At 42.2% G+C, this 22,541-nt stretch overlaps 2 protein-coding genes across 10 annotated transcripts in view; one reads left to right on the forward strand and one right to left on the reverse strand.

Annotated features, from left to right (window-relative positions):
- Window positions 1-22,541, forward strand: part of Astn2 (astrotactin 2) — an 851,054-nt gene that overhangs the window by 631,372 nt on the left and 197,141 nt on the right. The window lies entirely within an intron of this gene.
- On the reverse strand, window positions 8,332-21,014 carry Trim32 (tripartite motif containing 32). 4 transcript variants are annotated; one of them, XM_047524423.1, is made up of 2 exons: window positions 20,960-21,014; window positions 8,332-11,406 (listed from the first exon to the last, which is right to left on the reverse strand). In XM_047524423.1, the coding sequence occupies exon 2, from the start codon at window positions 11,326-11,328 to the stop codon at window positions 9,367-9,369; it is 1,962 nt and encodes a 653-aa protein (XP_047380379.1). In that variant the 5' UTR covers window positions 11,329-11,406; window positions 20,960-21,014; the 3' UTR covers window positions 8,332-9,366. The 4 variants fall into 4 exon arrangements, with proteins under 4 accessions (XP_047380379.1, XP_047380380.1, XP_047380381.1 ...); XM_047524424.1 differs by having other exon boundaries at window positions 8,332-11,403; window positions 20,960-21,009; XM_047524425.1 differs by lacking the exon at window positions 20,960-21,014 and adding an exon at window positions 20,704-20,782.

Raw genomic sequence — 22,541 nt, forward strand, 5'->3', positions numbered from 1 at the left:
TCTTATCAGCTTGCCCTTATCAGCTTGTGAGACTGAAAGGGAAGGAGGACTAGTGAGACCTGAAAGCCTTTAGCCATCTAATATCAAAGATGGAGTCAGAATCTTGATTACAATCCACTAGTGATTTTTGATTGATGACGGAAATGTGCCATGTTTCATCTATTCCAACTTGAGCTTATTCAAGGAAGCCATTGGAACTGTCTATGAGGCCCAGAAGCCCAAGACTGCTAAGGGAGGTGAAAGCTCCATCAAGGGTCTTTACAAAAGCTCACCACTATATGTTTGGAGAAGTGAAATGAGTGCCTTGCTCACCATTAGGAGTGTCTGAAACAGTGAAGGGGATAAGAAATGTCTTAGTGTGGATTTGGTATGTTTGGAGCTGACCTTGATTTATATTTTAGGTATTTTTGAGGAAAAGAGACAATCTTGGATTAGGGAACTATTTTTGCTGCCATTGGCAGGAGGAACTGAGCAGATCGTTGGCAATGGTTCAAGAGTCAATAGAATTGTGCAGATGGGGCTGATTGTTGGCCAGGGCATCCATTGCTAAAAGGACCATATGAAGTTTGGCTAGTTGTGTAGACTCTTGGGTCTTGGCCCATTACCAGGGACATTGCAATTAAGGGCTAAACATCAGCAGCTTTCTAGCAAACTCCAACACATATGATGGCAGCGATGCCATCTATGAAGTGTATGAGCTCCCTTTGCTGTTAACTCGATTGATCTCCAGAACCGCCCCAGGTATCCAATTGGTCTGGGAAAGGGAGCAGCTTTCACCAGTATCATGGCACCTAGCAAAGACTGGAAGTGGTGGGGGACTCTCTACTACAGATAGGATATGTTGAGTTTGGCTCTGTGGTGTAGTAAAGAGGCTTCAGTGGCTATACTAAACTTCCTGGTTGTGGTTTCCATGATCCAAGGCAAAAGGAGCAGCTGGGTATGGAGGAGACCTGAGCCTGACAACCAACCTATTTCCAGGAGAGCCCAGTATGCAGCCATCAGTTGCAGTTCAGTATCATTATAGCCCGTGGCTAAGGAAGGAGTTTCTTGCACCAGATGTCCATTGACAACTTACAGCCATCAAGTGTGGTCCTGAGACTTCAGGATGTATGAGAGGAGATTGTAAAAGTCTTTAGTATGAGCCTTTGGTTGCACAGGACCCCAATCAAGGTAAGCCAATTTGTAACAGTATATATGGGCTTAAGTGAATTTTATAAATGAGGAATATGTTGTCTCTAGAACCCCCAAAGGCCTACAAGATACTGGACTTATTTTAACACTGGGGATGCTATTTCTTGAGTGTCAGGGGTAGAATAGCACTCAGCTAAATAACATATTAGGTAGGACCTCAGCATTAAGATTGCAGCAATCCACTGAGGCGCCATTCTTTATTTCTGGGTTTAAGAATAGGCTAAATTAAGCTATTAATTTGCAAAGCGGTGGAGATAATAATTCTTTTGTAAGTAGATCTGGAATATGGGATTCAAGCCTTGAAGGCCTTGTTTTAATTTAAACCAGTCCATATTAACTATTTTAACTAGTGGAAGAAGAAAAGGTCCATGTAGTTCCATTTTAGCAAGACAATTGTTTAGTGCCAAAGATTTAATTCAACTTTAATTTATTACTCCTTGGGTCAAAACATCCATTCCCACTATGGGATATTTTAGTGTAATGGGGGCTATGATTGTGGGGAATTTAGGCCAGGCAATAGAACCAGTGATTAAGATGAGGCATACATATGTCTTCCTTACATGTCCTGAACTGTCCTCAGTAACTCCTTAAGATTATAGGGCTACTTAGTTCAAATTTCCAAGTGTAACTGTAATTTGAACCTCAGCATTAAGGCCACAGAGGTTTGACAACTGGCAAGAATCAGCAGATGTTAAAGGCTAATTCAGAACTCAGGTAGTAGAGGTGCAAAAGCCAATTATCAAACTTTTGTCTTTGTTGTTGCTATCTAAGTATAAAGTAAGTTTGGGGTTTCCAATTGAGTCTTTTTGGACCTGGTTCAGTTGTTGTTTTGCCTCTTCCCCACATATCAAAGCATTTTTTTTATTTTTGGTAATTACTATGTATAGTTTGGGATGTATGTTCATCCTCTCTATTCTGTTCATACATGTTTCTTCCTCTAGTCGCAGATCAGTATCATCAGGATTAGGGTCTCCTCCCATGGTAACAGTTGCTTTATGTGGCTTAAGACAGGTTTGGATTAACACCTTGCCTCTGCTTTTTTCCTATAACCCTAAGGATCAGGACCTTTATATGACCACAGTGGCATAAAGAGTAGCAGCAACAAAGACATTTTGTAAAGTCCTGGTGAGCCATCTGCTTTTAAGAGTGTGGACCAGAGCACTCCACATAACCTTCTTCCACATGAGTCACCAGGGCATCAGTAGTCCTCATTAATGTCCTGCAGAATGGGTAATAGCTGATTGGGACAAACAACCAAAACCCATAGGCTCAGTCATTCCTCTGAGCCTGGTGTCACTCAGAGCTTATGCTAGAATCCAGTCACAGATTCAATCTGATACACAGGCCTCAACCAAGACACACGACTCAGGGCTTCTTTTCTCCTTTCTTTAAATGCCAATTATCAAAACTTTCGACTTAGCCAAGCATATCTATAATAGAGAATCTGTAGGGTTCAGCAAATGCAGCAAACCAGAAGAGCTCACAGCACGTTTGCCAGAGGAGAGGAAGAAAAAAAAAAGTAAGCCAAGAACAGAACTAGTTAGCAAATCAAAGAAAAATAGCCCTCCAGGAGTAGTAGTGATCTCCTAGAGCCCCTGATGTGTCATCCTACAGAAAAGAGGTGGCCCCCCTCAAAGCATCATTCAACTGTGGAGACCAATAATGCTACTCTCACATTAAATAGGTTAAGAAAAGGTTTATTATTCACATGACATACTGGTTCAAAAATGGCTTAAGCAGGTCAAGTGAACCAGCTTGGCTATTTGGTGGTTGGAGGTAGGGCTGGGCTGTGACTTAGATGCTCCAAACTTCCAGCTAGTACCAAAGGTGGAGGCACTTCATACCAGCATGTCCAGACAAGTAGAAAAAGAAATGGCATTAAAACTATCAGCAAGCATCAAAAAATGAGTCATGCTCTCTAATAAAGAGATTGCAAGATTAATTTAGACTTTTGAGGGGAAACAATTTGATATTTTAGGATTTTAATTTTATCATTATTATTACAGTATTGGGAATTATACCCAGGGCATCTCTACCACTGAGCTTTTTTTTTTTTTTTTTTTTTTTTTTGAGGCTGGGTCTTGTTAAATTGCCAAGACTGGCTTTCAACTTAAGATTCTTCTGTCTCGGCCTCCCAAGCTGGAATTACAGGTGTGCACCACCGCACCTAGTTCATTTAGGTATTTTTTAAAAGGCAGAAAATTGACTTATGAGACAGTGCCAATCAGTGGTTCCTACTATTTGGATATATTAGAAATTGAGGAAAGGATGCATTTTCAAACTGCACTTTTACCCTCTATCTCTAGGACTAGGAGAATCTGATCCATACCCTACCATTCTTTGTAAGAATAAAGTCTCACCAGGTTGTGGTTACTAACAGGAATGACATGGCCTAGGGGAGGGAAAAAGAACCACTTGAATTATTACTTAAAGGAAAGGTCATGGACATTAGACCTTTGGGTGTTATTCCTCACTGGCATGGTTTTAACTTAGGGCACCCATTTCTTACTCTTCCCTCTAATCTTGCACCTTGGTGCATGGTGTTCTCCTTACTTTCGAGGGCTTGGAGCAACCAGATCATCTCAGCTAGAAATAGTCTTTACTCAAACACTTGGCATGCCCCTTTTATCTTGCACCACTTACCTTATTCTTCAGTGTATTATTTGTTTACATATCTTATCTCTGCAGCCAGACCACAAGCTATCTGACTTGAAAGATTCATGGCTGATTCATCTTTCCATCCATTACTCATATAAGCCCTGCTAATAATAAACAGGTGTCTTATATGTGTTTAATAAGTAAAAAATAGAACCTCAGGTATTTTTTTCTGTGAATATGCAATACCATTATAGTTATAACCAAGAATACTGGTTAAATCACCAGAAAATCTCAATTTTACCCGTAGAGGAAAATACATGCATTTAACTTACCCAGATTCTTCATGTTTTCTATCAGGATTTCAGTTGAGTTGCAAAATAGTTTTCCTTTGGGTTTGTTTCCTTTTATCACAAAAACGAGAGTGGCTTTCAGACACATTTTGTTTACTATGATCTCAAAAATGCCTTATAGCCTTCGAAGTGTTCTGTATCATCTTTTTACAATAGTGCAGTAAAGTGTGAAACATGATTATATTACCAATGAGGAAACTGAGGCTGAAAATCTAAGTGACATGATGGTCAGAGTTAATAAGTTGAGGAAGTAGGACCAATTCAGGAACCCCAGCTTCTAAAGCTCAAGTGTTTACCAACATGTTTTATTACTTCTACCTAACAATAAGAAGCATGGCTTATTTTTATAATCACTTGAATTAATGTTAACATAAAGGAAAAATCCTTTTAGGTTGTCCATCTATGGGAATAGCTAAACATGCATGTTTCTAGGTTTAAATAAATTTTTCTGTATACATATTTACAGATATGCATTTGTATATACTCTCTTAAAAATCCTGATTCCATTTACCTCTCAATAAGAGTCAAGACACTATCTTAATTGCTTAATCAAATAATGAGACTTTAGGTTTTATGTGTAGTTTCCCTAGCAGGATACATAGCTGTGCATGAGCTTTCTCTTTGCCCCTTCAGCAATCCAAATCTTCCTCCAATAGGTTTTTCAGTTAAGCCAGACAGTGCTGAACATGCTGTGGCACCACTGGGGGAAGGTCTGAGATCTCCCCCAGAATTTACCTGAAGAATGTGTAGCAAACTGCCATGAAAGGCTAGAAGCTTTTGTCCCCTACAACTGAAATCACATTTTTTAAATTAGATAATTTTATATATACTGTCCTACCAATATTCTCTCAATTCTCACAACTTCAGTCTTTTAAAATGTAAACTGTGCAGGTGTAGTGGTACATGACTAATCCCAACTACTTGGGAAGCTGAGGCAGGAGGATCCAAGTTTGAGGTCAGCATCTCCAACTTAGTGTGATTCTTTCAAAATTAAAAACAAAATTTTAAAGAAATTCCCAAAAATGAAACAAACAAACAAAAATCAGACTGGTAATGTAGCCAGTGGCAGAGCAACCCTGGGTTCAACCCCCAATACTGACAAATTAAATAAATAAATAAATAAAAATGTCAACTATCATTTCCTTTACCAGTTGAGAAAACTAGCTCAGCAAGGTAACAACTCCTGGCAAGTGAAACAAAGTCACAATACTTGGATAGAGAGGCAACTGGACCAAGGTGGGGTTGATTCCAAAGTACAAGTTATTTTTTTTTCTACCTATGTACACACAATAACATAACAAATACGCAAAAACATTGGGTGAAAACCACAATTCACATTGGTAAACAATTAAAATCATAGAGGTAGAAGGAATTTTAGTGATCTGGTTCAACATTCTTATTCTGTAAATAGGAAATTGCTACACAGAGACATGGTGATGGCTGGTGGTCACACAGCTAGCTGTGATTCAGACACAGGCCCAACTCCCAGGTTCAGTGATCTCCCCACTAGAACACATTGCCAGTCTCAAAGTTGCCTCACTGACCTCACACATAAGACAGGGATCCATGAATATTAATGATATTGACAAGATAAAGCCACAGGTCTGGAGTCTGAATGTATGTTTTGCTAAACAGCTTTCTACCTCATACTGCCCTGCTTGTAAAATTCATCCAAGCATCTGCTGTTTCATATCTGTAATTTGTTTTGAGATCCCTTGAGGGGCTGCACGTCCTGAGAGTAAATCAGCATCCTACTCAGATGTAGGGTAGAGATCTGAGTCTCACATCACGCTCTGCTTTCTATTTCCCTCCTACAGAGCTGGGTAGCACTCCACTTTTAAGAGGTCATTAATTAATACTAGATAAGAAGTACAACTACTTAAGCATTACTTGCCTTTACCACAGAAACACTGTAAAACTCAGCCAGGTTTATTTGATTGGAACAATGGAGTGCCCCTCTGCAGACTATCTCATACTGCATTGCAACTGACCCTTGCAATCACTCAGACCCAGCCTGTGCACCTGGCTTTTGAAGAAATCCAGAGCAACGGAACACTAGAGTTCAAATACTTTAGACAAGAAAGATGGTAGAATAATTTATGAAAAAGTAAATATATCAACATCATTTCTCATCATTTTAGGAAAGAAAAACAATGAGAAATGAGTGTGCATGGGCTGCTGCAGGCACTGAATAAAAACTGAACAAATCAATGCTCCTGTATTTTAAATTCTGTGTTAATCTTTCAGAATGACACAGGCAAGAAGGGGGTCAACCAACCTAAGGCAATTATTTGCCACTATTTTATACTCCTTTAAAAGGGCTTTTCTGAGAATGCCTTGTTATTCAACATAAGGGCTGCACTAGGAAGCCTCAGTTTACACAGGTCACCAAGTCAGGCAGATAACTGAATGAATTAAACAACTGAGGAATACCATATACAAGGCACCATATTATGTGCTGGTAGCAAGAGATTAGATGTTAATTATCTATTAATTAAATATAGACAAATAATAGAAACTCAGTGATTTATACAATGCTAGAAACATGAAACAGCTAGTAGAAAGAAACAGGTAAGCAGATTTATTTGGAGGCTTCTGGGTAGGGGAGGAAATGATGGACAAAGTTTTTGTGGCCACATAGAAGCTGTAAAGCAAGAAGGTAGGCAGGAAGGAAAGAACTGTTTGGCATGGCTGGACCACGTCAGGCCACCAGGCATTATTTAGAGCAACTCAGTTGAAGAAATTAATGATAACCAGCATTTATTGAACGGAATCATGCATTTCCACATCTGTTATCTCACACCTTTCCCAGAGGCAAGAATCATTTTGTCATTTTCTGGAAGACGAAAAGTTAAGTGACTTGTCCAAGGCCACATGGCCAATAAGATGGAACTGAACATTAGCATTGCTGTAGTTCCATCGTTTTCAGAAAGTATTCTGCAGTGTCCCAAGAGTTTTGCAATAGTAGCACAGGTGTGATGGGCAGAGGAGAAAGTAGTCAGTTCTCCAGTCCCACAAACCTGCTTCAACCATAGCAGCTGCTCTTGGATCTATTTAACAGACAGACTTGCATGTAAGACTTTATTTGGTATTACTGCATTAAAAAACAAAAACTATAACTTCTCTAATTGAGAAAACAGTTTCTTAGAGCATACTCTGCAATTTAATCGACATGGCAGATAATTAACAATTGACTGTACTATGCACAGTCTAAAATATTCACATCAAAGAAAAAGAAACGAAAACTTTCAGAGCACACTCTGAACCAGCAGATACCCACTTTACTTGAGGGCCAAGGCATCACTGTGGTTTAGAGCTAGGACTCCATCTAGATGACGAATGCCGTCAGTGACAGCACTTCTTTCCAAAGGCACAGGCAGCTGGAGTATGCCTGGTCTTGTTTACCTCAAGCCAGCCCACAACATTATATGCATTTTTCTACTCCAAACCACGTGGCAAAGGCCTCACCAGTGTTATTGCCTCAGCAAGTCCCCCACTGACAGCAAAGACAGAGCTCCTGCTGCTGGGTGCCACCACAGATAAAATGGCTCTAATAACTAATAGTCATTTGTGATGCACCTTTAATTGAATCAATTTCCTCTTAATTACACAATCTTTGAAAACTGGATGCAATTTCATCATCAGTACATGGGGCTTTCTCCAGGTGAAAAATAATACAAACTAGTTCAACAACATTTTACCTATCCTTTGGCAGTTATCACAGCAGAAGTCAAAGTGGGAACAAGATGGAGGTGGGGGGTACCAAAAAATACTTTAAAGTAGCCGAGTTTAGAAAACTTGTTATGTGAAAGCAAGGGACAGGCTCTTTGACTTGTCGTCACCCCTGCACCTAAAAGAACAAGATGTATTGCTCATAGTAAAACCTGTGGAATCCCATCACAAATTCTCTCCCCCTTAGTCATCTTAAAGGCACAAGACTTTCGTTCTTGAGCTGAAATGGAAAGAAACAAGATGGAGGCTCGGTTCTGAATAGGGTGTTGGTGACTACAAACCTTGGAAGTCAGTTCCTGTGTATGGGGAAGTGAGATTTGGATTATCTTTATATAATGGTGCTTTTGGCTGAATTTTGACCTGGGTAGATCCCTGTGCTCTCAAAGAACTGTCAAAGCAGCATAGCACAAGTTATCCCTCTCCTTGCACCCGAATCTCATATTTAATTAAGAGACATGAACAACGGTGATGAAGAAAGTTATCATTTAATGCCTGATAGAAGAATGAAAATAAATCCTGAAGTCAAACAGTATACACTCACTGGAGAAAAATACAGAGTAACCACCCAACAGTTCTGTTGTTTGTTTTCATAATGAAGACGGATGTGTCCACCTCCCTGTTTTGTTGGCCCTGGCCTGTGTTGTAGTTTCTCATACAACTCAGCACAGTTCAGTAGAAAGAGAAAAAAATTGGTAAGCCCCAAAGGCTATTAAGTTTGCTGACTACATTAGCATTTCGGTTTGCTTATTCCTATCTTACTATGTTTACTATTGCTAGCCTCTTTAAAAGGCAAGCAATTCCCAGGCTGAAGTCTTCAACACCAACTAGGGTCAATCCATTCTCTGGCACATCTGCAATGGAGACCAATCTGAGACAACACAAATTCCCCAGCCAAAAGGTACTGCTTCTCTAAGGGATTGTGTACCTCTCCCTTGGTGGCACTTAATGAATATGCTTTCACACTGATGAAGGTGATCAAACCAGGAACACCATGCTACAGGGATGCAATGTCTGAAATGTCACTGAAATGTGGGGCAGATCCCACTGGAGCATGCACCCAGAATGCAACCAGAGTTGAAGAGGAAGTATCACAGATAAAGCACATTATAATAGGAAGGAAACAATGGATCAGGGAAGAACATCGAACCCAAAGAAATCAACAAGGATTCAACATGGGGCAAATTTCAAATACAGGGGCCAGAAGCCTAAAGTGGTTCTTGGTACTTAAAAATGCCTAATTTCTAATCAAATATCAGCTAACACCATCATGTGTTCTATTTGGGGTAATGCGTCTGTTAAAGCTCTAAATTCAGGTAAGGGTAGGATAGTGGGTGGAGAGGGGAATAACAAACACTAAAAAACAGATTCTAAAATGCTAGAACAACCCAGCTGGAATCAGGACATAGGCCAAGTCTACTCTATAAGACTGCCAACAACCAAGGACTAAGGGAAGGAAGGTTGGCTGGAAGCAGAATAAACTGGCATTTCTCATCCTCTAAGGGGTGGAATATCTTCTCAGATGGTAGCTGTAGATCTTGATGCAATGATCCCAACAGTCCAAGACCAATAATTGTCCCTTAGGAGTGAGGGCAATGCCCACTGGACAAGTGAGCCCTTCTCGAATAAGGACACTATAGCCCCCACCCTTAGGAAAATGGAGAATTTCCTTGCGACTGCTGTCAGCCACAATGAGGTCACCACGGGCATCCACACACATGCCAGCGATGCAGCGGAAATCCTCGTTCTCCGAGAAGAAGTGGCTAATCTGGCGACCCAGCTGCCCATCAGGGCCCACCGAACCAATGGAGAAACCACCCTCCAAGTGGTGCTCATTCTGCCTATTTTCCAGATTGAGGCCCAAGCCCTGGGTGAAGTAGACGGTGCCTTCAGCGTCACAGGTGACAAACTTGGGCCTCACAGCACTGCAGAGGCAGCTGTATTTGACCACTCCTGCTCCTCGGTCAACAGTAAAACACCAAAGCTTTCCACCTTCCACATCCGTTACCACGAACTGGCCAGATGGCAAGGCTGTGATGCCCCATGGTTTGCTCAGCTGGCTCCTGTGACAGGCCACGCAGTGGCCATCCAAGGTATATACTTTGAGGGAGTTGTCATAGCTGTCAGTCACACCAATGAGACCATGGCAGTTCATGGCCACAGAGAGAGGAGTGAGATTGGGCAAATCAGCCCCAAGGAAGCTTAGCACAAAGCTATCAATGCCACTGGGGCTGCGGCGTATCTCTTTCAAAAAACCTTTGCGAGTGAAGACTTGTATACGGTAGTTGCCACGATCAGCAACGAGCACCTCACCTTGACTGGTCACGTAGAGGCTGACCGGAAGATTGAACATGCCTGGAGTGCTGCCTTTGGCCCCCATCTTCTTGAGAAAGAGGCACTGTTGGATATTAGTGGCTGCCTCAGAACCCCGCTGTTTAGCAGGTGAGGCCCTGGGGCTTGCAACCACTTCTTCAGGGCTCATGTCCATCTCTCTAAATGTGACAGAGGTAGAGGCAGCAGAGGCTGCAGCCTCCATGGCCCAGGAATCTTCCATGTTAACTGTCCGGGGCTTCTTTACAGCTTGCCCAATTTGGAGGGGGCCCACATGACCTACCTTAAGGAGCTCCACATCTTGCAGGGTGAGCTCCCGGGGCAAGCTGGCAGTGAGCTCTGGCTCCTCCTCATCAGCTGTCTCCTCCAGTAGGGCTACATCGGCCTGCTTGATCTTGGCCAGAAAGTAGTCACAGCGAGACACAGCCTGCACCTCTGCAATGTTAAGCAGGTAACTCTGCTCCTCTACCACTTGACTATTGCACTTCTCAACTTCAGCCAAAGAGCCTGTGAAGAACTTCCGAGAACGAGCCAACTCATCCTGGACCCTGCGCTCCTCATGCCCGTACTCTTGGAGGACTGCTTTATACCTGGCCTGAAGGTCCTTGGAGACACCTTCCAAAGCTACCTTCCGCCGCTGCAGCTCCCCCATGAGCTCCCGCAGACGAGTCAACTTTTCTCCAAAGTCCCGACGCCGCTCCTCAGCTGCCTCTTTGACGGGGAGTGTACAATGGCTGGGAGGTTGGTGGTCTGCCTCCCGGCAAGGCTCACACAACACCAAACTACAGCTCCTGCAGAACTGCCGGGGCAGCCGCCGCCCACAGGACCGGCACATGAGCAGCCCCACGGCCTCACTGAGCCCAGCTGTGTCGATGATCTTCAGCACTGTCAGGTTGTCTGTGAGCTGAGTCAGGCTGGTTATGCGGGTGATCTTGCTGCAAAAGGGACAGCGGACCCCATTGATGCTACTAGCCAGGAGCTTCTCCAGGCACTGGCGGCAGATGGTGTGGCCACAGTGCAAGAGCTTGGGTCGCAGCTGCTCTTCTGTGAAGGATTCCATACAGATGGGGCATTCCAGCACTTCACGGAGGGCATCCAAGTTCAGGTGAGAAGCTGCTGCTGAAGCCATTGCTCTTTCTTTAAATGGTCCTGCTAGCACAGCCCAGAACTGAACAGCTTAGCATTCATGCCCGAAATCCGACTCCTACTAAAGAGAAAAAGAAACCATTATTCATTTTCCATTGCTATATAAATTAATTCAGTTAAGAAACATTTTGAGAGTAGCCATAATCACTCCATAAGTCATTCACTTATTTAATAAATATTTTATTAAGACCTATCATGTGTCAGGTGATGACAACACAGGGAAACAAAATAGCCAAAGCATCACACAGTGGGCAAGAATCTGCAAGTAACCTAACTCCCCAAGCAGTTTCTCTACCACTCGTCTGCAAAACACAGGCCACAATGCTGTATCCCTTGTAGTTACTGTAAGGATTAAAAAACATGATAAACAAGATACCCTTAGCTCAGAACCTGGCATGTAATATACTTGTAATAAATGCTAGCGATTAACTTCATAAGTGAAGTTTACAATTCATAATAATTTATACTAGAAGAAAAGCACAAAAAAAATGTACAATAAAAGGGATATATGATAGAAGGGTTCACAAAATATTCTATGGTAGTAGTGCATGGAGTGATGGATTTACCTAAAGGAACTGGGGAAGGCTGCCCAGCAATACCATTCCTAAGACATGTCATGAAAGAAATGAGTCAACAAGAGACCAAGGTATTTTAGGCAAAGAACACTGCTTGAGCAAAAAACCGTGGACGCCTTTTTATTATGTCATAAAGTGTATTGTGTCATGTTTGGGGGCCTAGGAATTTTCCAGAAAAAGAGAAAACATCAGTTCAGAAAATATATGTCTCCCGTTCATCTCTCCTCCAACTACTCACCTATACACTCATCTCAGACTAGGTATCATGTATTGTACTTGATACTAAGTTATTCAGGGTATGTATAACTTAGTTTGACAGTGGTTAAGATGGATTCATTCTAACTTGAAGGGAAACAGAATTTTCAGAGTGTAAATGGCACCTGATTCAAGCACAGAAGAATGCATAGAAATGTGGAGATAGAAAGGAGTAGCAGGCAAAGGGCAAAAGAGCCTTTAGGAAAGTTATAAAGTTGGGGAGAATATAAGAAGTTTTGTGTATTGGAAAGAGAATAGAGACCACTTAGCCTCTCTATGCTTTATTTTCCTCATCTATAAAACAGAACTAATACTGCAGGGTTAATGTAATACTAGAGAGTTAATGTAAGGAATAAAAGTAATATATGTAGTACATGCAACAATAAGATTTGGCTTTGTACCAGAAAAATCTTAAACAAAACTTAAAGTTTTCTTTTGTAAAGTTATGGGAGAGTATAGGGGGAAACAGAATAAGAGGTTTAGAAAAACAAACTGGAGAATAATTATAAAAGATCTTCAGAGTTCAAGTGTGCCTTTTGAAATTTGTTTTGAAGGGCATGATGAAGCTCAAAGCTGGAATGAAGTGAGGGAAATAAAAATCAGAGAAAGTAGTGTGGAAACTACAGCAAAATAACCTGAGTGAGGTAATAGGGAGTCTGAACTAAGGAGCAGGTAGAAATGGAGAGAAGATATACTTGAGCACTATTCTAGAAGTATAATAGCAGATCTGAAAACCAGTAGGTTATGGTGGGAGGGGGGTAAAGAGCTCAGATGGCTAAATATTCAAGCCTAGATGATTTTAAAAAATAGTAGTTCCTTACCAAGACAGATTATTTCTAGTTTGGAATGCCCAGTGCTTTACCCAGTACATATTAAGAACATTCCCACCTTCCTTGATATTACATATGCTCACGAAGTAGACGTCTAGAAATCTCATGAACTGCAGCCTTATACCACTGCCAACTTCCACCCAAAATTAGAATGAATATATCCAGCAAGGTGAGGCACGTGGATAAACACAGCCTTTCTCAAATGCAAATCCTACAGCTGCACCTGTGCAGTCTTGTGACATGCAGATGGTCAACTGTTGAGGGAGGAGAGGGGGAGGAAGAGGCAGCGATGACTTCCGCCAAGTTAGCTTAATTTAAGGACAGTGAAGCCAGCTGAGGCAGTCTTTGTCCACATCATCAACTTTGTCCAGGCACATAGAAGGGAGGTCAATGTAGAGAGAGAGATTACAACAAATTTCCATCATATTTAATTTAGCTTTGGAATGCAATCTGACAAAGAACAGGAGACACACAATTTATCTAAAGTTGATCCTACTTCCTTGATATTCCTATTACTATAAGAGAATTCATCTGGTGCCTACTATTTGCTAGATACCATGTCAGGAGTTTCATATGCTTAATCTCATTTAATCCTCATAATCACAGTATGAAGCAGGTAATATTTTTATTATTCTATTTTATAGAGAAGAAAGTTAAAGTTCAGAAAAATAGGCTCAAGGTCACACAGCTTAAACATGGTGGAACCTTACAGAGTAGATATGTTTACTTTTGTGTTTAACACAACATTACTTCCAGGCGTTTTTTTTTTTTTTTTTTTTTTTAATGGTCATATAACACTTACTAACAAGTGTTCTCTAGACTGTGCTCTGGGAAATGTTGCCTTATAACATAATTTTCTCCCTAAGAAAGAAGGAACAATAATACAGGTATGAGACTCAGCTGCTAAAGGGTAGGTTAGATTGATTTATTAGCTGAGTGACCCACTGCAATACATCAGCCTTACAACTTATTACAACTCATATCCATGTCTCAACAAAAAGACAAATAACCACATATCATGAGTGCAAGAGGCTGTATGTGGATGTCCGAATCTGTGAAGACCTAATTTTTAAATGCTTTGGGTCTGGGGGCAATAATATACAAATATGGACAGAAACCTCAAATCAGGACCCATACAAACTATCTCAATGCTAAACTGATAGCTTCGTTCTCTCTTCTGTCATCTGGGACAACAGACTGAAGGCAACATTTGGTGTTTGGATCCAGAGCATGTTACCTTACAATGTGCAGGGACATCTGTTCTTCCCAGAGATGGCACTGCAGATCAGCTAATTAAACAAGTCTGCCAGCTTATAAAAGTACCAGCAAATTCTTTCCCCAGCTTTCTGGAATAGCATACCACCTCCTTCAATTAAAAAGCTTTCTGCTTCCCTACCAGAGCCATTACCTTCAAAAATCTAAGTCATGATCTAAACCATCTACAGCAACCCACCCCACCCCCAGGTTCTCTAAGGATGTCAGAATGGCTGCCCTGAAGTCGCCATGCTTTTCCAGGAAAACACAAGTTCCCATCACTGTATCATCAGGTATGGAGAGTCGTAGATGCGGAAAAGCCTGGACTGCTGTTCCTATTTGTGATCTGGAAACACAACTTTCAGAAGGTTCTCAGTCTGAAATGGAACTCAGAAACAGGCACATACAGTCTCATTCCTCCAGATGGACACACCTGGTCATCACTACTAAAAGTGAGAAAGACTATGTGGAAGCTCAATTTGACTTCGGTTTCCCTGAAAAGAGTAGAGAAGGAATTATCTCAAATCCTGAAGTATGCTGCCCATTTTTTGCCAGCTATAAAACATGTGACCAACCAGAATGAAACCCCAACATGCTATTTATGATCTTGCCTGCTTTCATAATCCCCTAAACACATTTCCTCATAGACACTTTGCACAACCTTACAAAGTCTTAACCTGTCACCTCATATGACCTCCGCTCATTCCCTCCCTTTACCCTCTTGATGTAATGATTTACGTTGTATATCTCACACTTTTATTAGCACATCTCTTCGGCTCCTTAAGCTGTGTCTGCTCTGGCTACCTAAAGACTCAGGAAAATTCTATAATTACATCCCAGCCTAGTCTAATATCATTTGGCACCACTAGGTTTTCATCAGTCCATGAAGTAGAAAAAGCAAAAAGTAAACAGAACAAAACAAAAAAAGAAAAGAAAAAACAAAACAAAACATAAACCCTGAGGTCAGACAGAACTGGGATAACATCTTAGTGCTGTCATTTACAAGTTGTGGGACAGTGGCAAGTTATTTATCCTCCTCTAGGCCTGTTTTCTTAGTTTATAAAAAGATTCCTGTGGTGACTAGGAATACTGCATATGAAGTACTTAGCCTGATACTGGTAGGTACGCAATGTAAGAATGCTATTTACCACAAATTTAATAACAATCAAAACAGCATTAACAATAGCAACCAGTACTAGTATTAACAAAGAATTCTGAAAGGATGAAGAACCTTTCATGGAATGTAAAGACACATAAAGATGAATAAAAGGACTGGTCAGCTTTGAAGGGATTTGATTGAGAATACTAGATATCCTGACTAGGTAGTAATGAGTAAGTGAATTCACAACTTCTTTTGACCAACAATAAACTGTTTCAGTTCCTCCTCGCAGAGACTAAATAGGAAATCCTAGAATTAGTAGTGATCTCAAATAGTAACATAAATGAGGAAACGGAGACCAGGAGAAGGAAATGAATAACTCAACATCATAGGGTAGAACTAGTACTAAAAAGGAGGAGCTAGAAATAAGCATTATTACAGATTAAGGAAGTGGGCTCAAAAATCTGGTTTGGAATCCCAGCTGTAACACTTACTGGGGAGACTAGGGCCAGTTATTTAAGTTCTCTCATTCTGTTTTTTAACTATGAAAAGGGGCCTTAGAACAATACGTTACTCACGAGGTTATCCATAAAAATTACCATGAGATTTATGTGCGTAAAGCACTTAGTTACAGTACTAAGCTAGGCATACAATTAACTGTGCAAAAAATAGCTTTTATTGTTATTAGCAGCAGTGGCAACAGCAACAACAGCAACTGCCTGCCACCACCACCACCCAGCCTACAAGAAGCAATGAATAGGCCTTTTTCAACACGCAGACTGTACCTAAGGCATCAGATACATGATTTAAATAATAAAATTCTGAGCCTTCTTAGAGACTGTTTTTCTTGATCTTATAATCAAAAGTCAGATGACCCAAGGTTTCAATTATTCATCCAATGCTTGAATGTCTATCATTGAGTGTCTAGAGGTCTCTGTACCCTACATACATATCAGCCTCTTGGGGGCTTAGACCATGCAAAACTGGAGACCCTTAATTAATACATTAAACAAATTTTTACGGAGCACCTAATATGAATCCAGACTGTGAAAGGCATTGGAAATACTTTTTTAAAAAAGAAACAGACACAGAGTTTTTACCCAAAAACTAGACAACGTGTAAAATACTACATTTCCTTTCACAAGACAAAATATATACTATTGACGCACTACCCCTGGTTTGGGTTTTTTGTTTTTTCTTTTTTTTTTTTCAGTTTCTCACATTTCCTTTTATGTCATCTTTCTAAATTGTATTTATTCCTCATGCATTTTAACAGACTGCTAATCACATAATAATCTCCATGCCACAAAGGTCACATAGTAGCAAGACTACAGTTACCACCTGATATTCACCTAATTCTATGTGTGGAAGAAGATTCTGATAAGATTTAGATTACTCAGGGCATTCAAGGCACCTGGAAACAGATAAAATAAACTGAAAACTAGGGGCTTATAATGAGACACAGGCAGTCCCCCAAAGTTGGACCAGTGTGGGACACATAAGTAACACCCCAGAGTATTTTTAAAATGTGTTTGTGGAAAAGGAAACTTCAGCTAAACAAGTCAAGGGCAGGTTAAATCAACAATAGGGTTTGCGGGGGGGGGGGGGGGGGGGGGGGGGGAGTGTCTGTTGTTGCCTTGGGGTATAGGTCAGAGGTTCAGGTTCAATCCCCAGGAGCAAAGGGAAAAAAAGGTCTCTTGCATCTTCCACAAATATTTGGGTAATACCTATGCTGCCAATCTGACTCAAAATACAAGACAAGCGAAAAATCAACAAGGTCCAATTCAACTTAACCCACCCAACTCTTTTTTAGTTCCTTTTTCTTCAGATGAAACATGCTCATTTAAATAATGAGTTTTGTTTTGTTTTACTTGATTAAAGGTCAAGAAGCAGATATTGGGAAAGGTACAACAGGTGATGGGAATTTGGGGGATACTGACAAAGACCATGAAGGGTTATCAAATCTGGCTAAACACCAAACATTCCAGCTTCACCTTTGTTCTATAATTGCAATCTCTCATGAAAAAACTATTGAGTTTGAGGCACCTTTTGTACATAACTCTTATGTTCAAAAATATGTTTAAGAATGGGTTATTTATTCCTCTTTATAAGGAAAACAATGCTCTGAGAAAAGTAACCTGTTCAAGATCTCAAAGTAGGAGATCAGGGACCCAAATGCCCTTTGTAAACTCCCAGCCATAAAACCACAGTGACTCAAAATGATGTGCTACACTTCCCCGGACGACTAGACTACCATTACCTCCGGGCAGAATCTGGTTGAGAGGCTGGCAAATGTATCTAGGAATGACTTAAATCTGATTGTTCTACCAGAGACAAATGGAAGGAGGATCACACCAGTGTGTATGGAAAATGGTCCACTTCAAGAGTCTTGTACCCAGTGACTGGGGAGGCTGTAGCAGGAGAATCACAAGTTCAAGGCCAGCCTGGGCAATTTAGCAAGACCCTCTCTCAAAATTTAAAAAAGGGCTGGGGATGTGGCTCATTGTACCCCTGGCTTTAATCCCCGGTACCAAAAAACAAAACAGAAAAAAAAAAAAAAAAATAACAACAACAAAAAAATCACAGCCTTATAAAGTTTTGCTTCCAACCACTCTCCAGTCATAGGTGTAGGGCTCTCAAGTGTTGGAAAAGATCTTTTAATAAAACTAGTATAATCTAATTTAGGGGACGAAACCAAGTTTGCATCTCTGCTTAGCCACTTGTATGTAGCCTAAGAAGTCATTTAAACCTATTAGTTTTCTAATCTACCAAATAAGGAATAACATCTTAGATTGAAAGCAAGATTGCTGGCAGGATTTATTGAGATAAAGCACAGAGTCAGCACTTAATAAATGTAGTTGTTTATATTTTTAATAGACTGAGGCTGACAAGACAAGTGCTTGACCAAGGTCACATAGAAAATAAGAAGCAAAGCAGTTGGACTTCTAGCTTCTGATTCCAAAGACTGACTCAATTCCCATTACATATTTTCATTAGGGGTGGGTGTGGTTATTCCAGCTAAGTCTTGGCCCTCGGATCCAGTTCAGCTTTGTTTCTAAACTGGCTTTGACAATGCTGGAGCTAGTCTTGGAGCTTACAGATCCAATGCTACTACTATTCTCTCCCAGAGGAAAGAAGCCCAAAAGAGATCATTCAGAACAGCAGCTACCCTCCTTCAGAGTATGGCTGATTTCAGCCTGAGGCCCTGCTATTATGTGGTTTTTCAAGCCAAGGGCCTCCATACCTCATAGTATAGTCCCTTAAAGTCGTTCTCCTTGCTCTCCTCAAGCATCTCCCTTTATCTATTCACTGGTCCTGCTCTAACAGCAAACCAAGAACAAAGTCCAGGATACCCGCCTTTAGAGTTTAACCTAATATTCAGTGATACTAACAGAGCAATCTTCCTTCTCAATACAGGAGAATAGGCTGAGAAAATAAGACTAAGTAGGCCCCAGGAAAGAAGGAATGTAGAGTTACAGGAATCTGGAAATAAGCTTAACTCTGCTATTCCTACCTATGGAAATTGGAGAAGTAGTCACTTTCTAAGCCTTAGTTTCCTCATATGTAAAACTGGGTAGAGTAGAGACTACTTAGAATGATTGTTATGAAAACTAAGCAAGAAAGTACATACAAAAACTAAAAATTACTAAATTTGGAGTACTATGTACCAGACACTAGGAACCCTGATTTACCTCACTAAATTCTCACAAAAATCCTATGACATAAATCCTGTCATTAACCCCATTTTATAAATAACCTCTCAGTTCCTTTACTCTTTAAGTCATCTGAAACCACCAAGTCAGTAAGAAATAGAGTCAGGAGTTGAACCCATAATATTTGACTTCAGAGCAAGGTTCCTCAATTTCAGCAATATTGATATTTTGGGCCACATGCTTGCTTTGTGGAGGCTGTTTCATGCATTATGTTTAACAGTATTCCTGGTGTCTACCATCAGAGGTCAACAGTATCCCCACCCCACTATGATGACTAAAAACATTTGCATATATTGACTCTGAGGAACCAAATCACCCTGTTTAAAAATCACTGCTTTATTAATGCAGCAATAAAAATAAATTTTAAAAACCACTGCTCTAGAACACGGCATAGGGCTAAATGCTAAATACATATGATTTTCCCTTTTTTTGTTTCTCTCCCAGCCCAAAAACCTCATTCACAGAGCCACTGCCTTTTTAAGCTAGAACAGACCTTATGGGATTAATAGGTTGAGATAATGTTCCACTCATTCCCCTGGAGATCTTATACATCTATAAGAGCTTGGGGGTATAGGGAAAGGGAAAGTTAGGTGATGACCTTGAAGTTTCCCTGCTTCACCCCTCACCCTTAACCACTCTTCTTCCCCAAAGTCTAACACTTCAGCAGGCAGTGGAGACAGTGGGATGGACAGATGGAGTTAATCGTGGTACCACGCCTATCTCCAGATAAAAGGGCTCTAGTTCATAAGTGAGGGAAGATTCTGCCCCCCACAGGAAATGTCACACTCCTTCAGGATCTCTGAAGACTTTTGACTTTATTTCTGAAGCCCTGAACTGTGCTACACACTCATATATAGTTTCACAGGTTACTTTTAGGTCCTTGGGTACCCAGAACACCACTTCCCATGAAGAGACTTCAGAATAATTCCTTTAGTAGCCTAAGACACCAACCCACAAATCTCCCCAGGGGCCTTTAATTCTATAGCCCAGTTATGACATCCCCACCCCAGCACTCAATCCTCTCCAAATCCTGTTCCCAACTCACCGAAGAGAATTTCAACCTTTTGCACTGTACATTGCAACCTCAGGGATTACTCATTCATGTGCCCCCAAATCCCTTTGACATATTCTTTAAACCCTGTTTCCAAATCTCTGCAGTCTTCAATCTTTCATCTCAGCTCACCACCCAATCCTGCACCTCAAATGTCTGCCCTCCTTCCATCTGGGTGCTCATCTCCATGAGGAACAGTGCAGCCCTCAAGCCATACTCCTCCTCCTTTCACTCTCCCCGCCTCACGTGCTGCTTTCAGACCTCAGCCAGGTCTCCCTCTCTGCTAACACCACAGCCCCTGCTTCCCGCTGATTCCCCTAGGAACTCGCCCCTCAATCTCTCCCAGACCCCACTCCGGAAATTCCTTTCTCTTTAGCAAGGATCGCCCTAGACCCTGTTTCCTCTGATCTCAGACCTTGCCCCCACCAAACGCCTAGCGCCCCTAGATTCCCCCGAACCTCATCAAGGCTCCCCAATTCCTTCACATTTCTAAAATTCTGCACCCAGATTCCTCCGGGGCCTCGGACTCCCTCCCCTCACCCAGATGCTGCACCCGTGTCTCCTCGGGGCCCCCACATTACCTCATACCTCCCGAGACGCTGCGACTGCGAGTCTTCGCAGAGCCCCTCGCTCCCCTCCCCCAGCTGCATCTCCCGCGATTCTCGCCCCGAATCCCTCCCGAGCCTGCTCCTCGCGGCCCCACCCCCACCCCGTCCTGCGCTCGGATCCGTCCCCCAGACCCTGCCACTGGGGCGCAGGTCCCCGCCCTGCCGCTCAGACACCGCCCGCGACTCGGGCAGCGCTCCCTGGTCCCCGGCCCTCCTTCCCGCCCCCTACCTGACCGCCCGCGGTTCCGACGCGTCCACCGCCGCCAGCCCACCCGCCCGCTGCCCTCTGCGCACGCGCCACCGCACGCCCCCTGGTCGGGCGCCCATTCGCAGAGCTGACTGTCTGTCACGATGCCCCGCCCCGCCCCGAGGCACGCTGGGGCTTGTAGGCCAGAAGGCCGATCGCTCGGGTCCCAGTGGCGCGTTGGTGGGCGACTGTCTGTCCATCACCGGAGTGCCTAACGTCGTCTAAGTTAGCTTCCTGTACCCTTTGGACCGATGAAGAAACGGAGACCCCCGGGCGGAAGGGGGCTGCTGAGTTCCTTCAGAGAGACGGCAGCCAAGTCAGAGCACAGTGTCTGACTCCCAATGTCAGCCCCTTCTGTAAACTGAGATTCCGGTGGTAGTCCTCAAGAAGGCCTCAGCGCCTCGCAGAAAGGCCCTCCGAACCTCAGCTTTCCCATCTAGGAAATGGGACAAGCGAAGACAAGCCCAGAACCCGAACTCCCTGCCTCAGGCTCTGTATTTCTGCCTGTGACACACCCTTTCCTAGAGACATTATCTGAGCAACAAACTGCTCTTGTAAAGGTTTTTACCTACTCTGTGGGAGGCCCACAGCAGAAGGAGATAAGGGGAAACACTGCAGCTCCTGTCCGGAAGACTGAAGCTGCTCAGAAATCTAAACCCAACTCTGGCTTTGGGGAGTGGGGCAGGTGGTGGAGTCTTACCAGGTGAAGGCTGATCTGGCCTACTGCCTGACCAGGACCTGCAATCCATAAGGTAGCTTGGAGCCAGTTTCCTGCTGTTGAAGGTGACCATACTCTACAGTTTAAGAACAAAAAAGAGTGCCTGGTTTTGAAATTCGACTTTGCTATGTGACCCTGTACAATGATAAAACTACAGACAATACGTAACATCACTGAGCACCGCTGACTAGTGACAACTAAGCACTTCCCCTCCATAGCTCATTTAATCCTCAGAACCACTCTTTGAGAGAAAGTAACTGATGTCAAGTTGATTAAATAACAAGGCCACCAGGTGCTGTCAGAGCCAAGATTTAAACCGAATTCTGAGAACTCAACGTCTTAACTTTGTTTAACCGTTCTCCCCATTTCTTTATCTGTAAATGAAGATGAGATTTACTATGAGGATTAATCTAGATTGCCATTTATTTGCTCTTAATGAATGGGAGCTTTCTTTAAAATTGTAATTAGCTCTTACCCATTCAGTGCTGCTGGTTCTGTAACCCCCAGCCTCTAACATTTCAGATGTTGGGGAAAATAAGTTCATTTGACATACTTCATGGCATCCTTGAACATAATTGGGGGCTCTGGACTCCTAGGTTAGCATTAGGGCTCTGGGGCTATCTGAAATCAACAATGCACTTGCAATTCAGGGCCACATGGAATTTGAGCAGGCAAGACAGGAATAGATCAAGCCAAAACTAGATTAAGAAGGGAGCCCAGAAGGGAGAATGAAAGGCCTGGGGCATATTTTTGTCAAAGTTGGCATCTGGTAGATATAGAGAGAACCTTGGGGGAACAAGAGGGAGGTGTATTTACCCTTCCTACTTTGCTATGTTCCTTCTAACT

Source organism: Sciurus carolinensis, chromosome 14 (genome assembly GCF_902686445.1).
Source record: "Sciurus carolinensis chromosome 14, mSciCar1.2, whole genome shotgun sequence".
Lineage (NCBI taxonomy): Eukaryota > Metazoa > Chordata > Mammalia > Rodentia > Sciuridae > Sciurus > Sciurus carolinensis.

Bases quoted from the DNA above. Each gene is read 5' to 3' on its own strand.
- Trim32 (XM_047524423.1), bottom strand. From the start codon at position 11,328: ATGGCTTCAGCAGCAGCTTCTCACCTGAACTTGGATGCCCTCCGTGAA.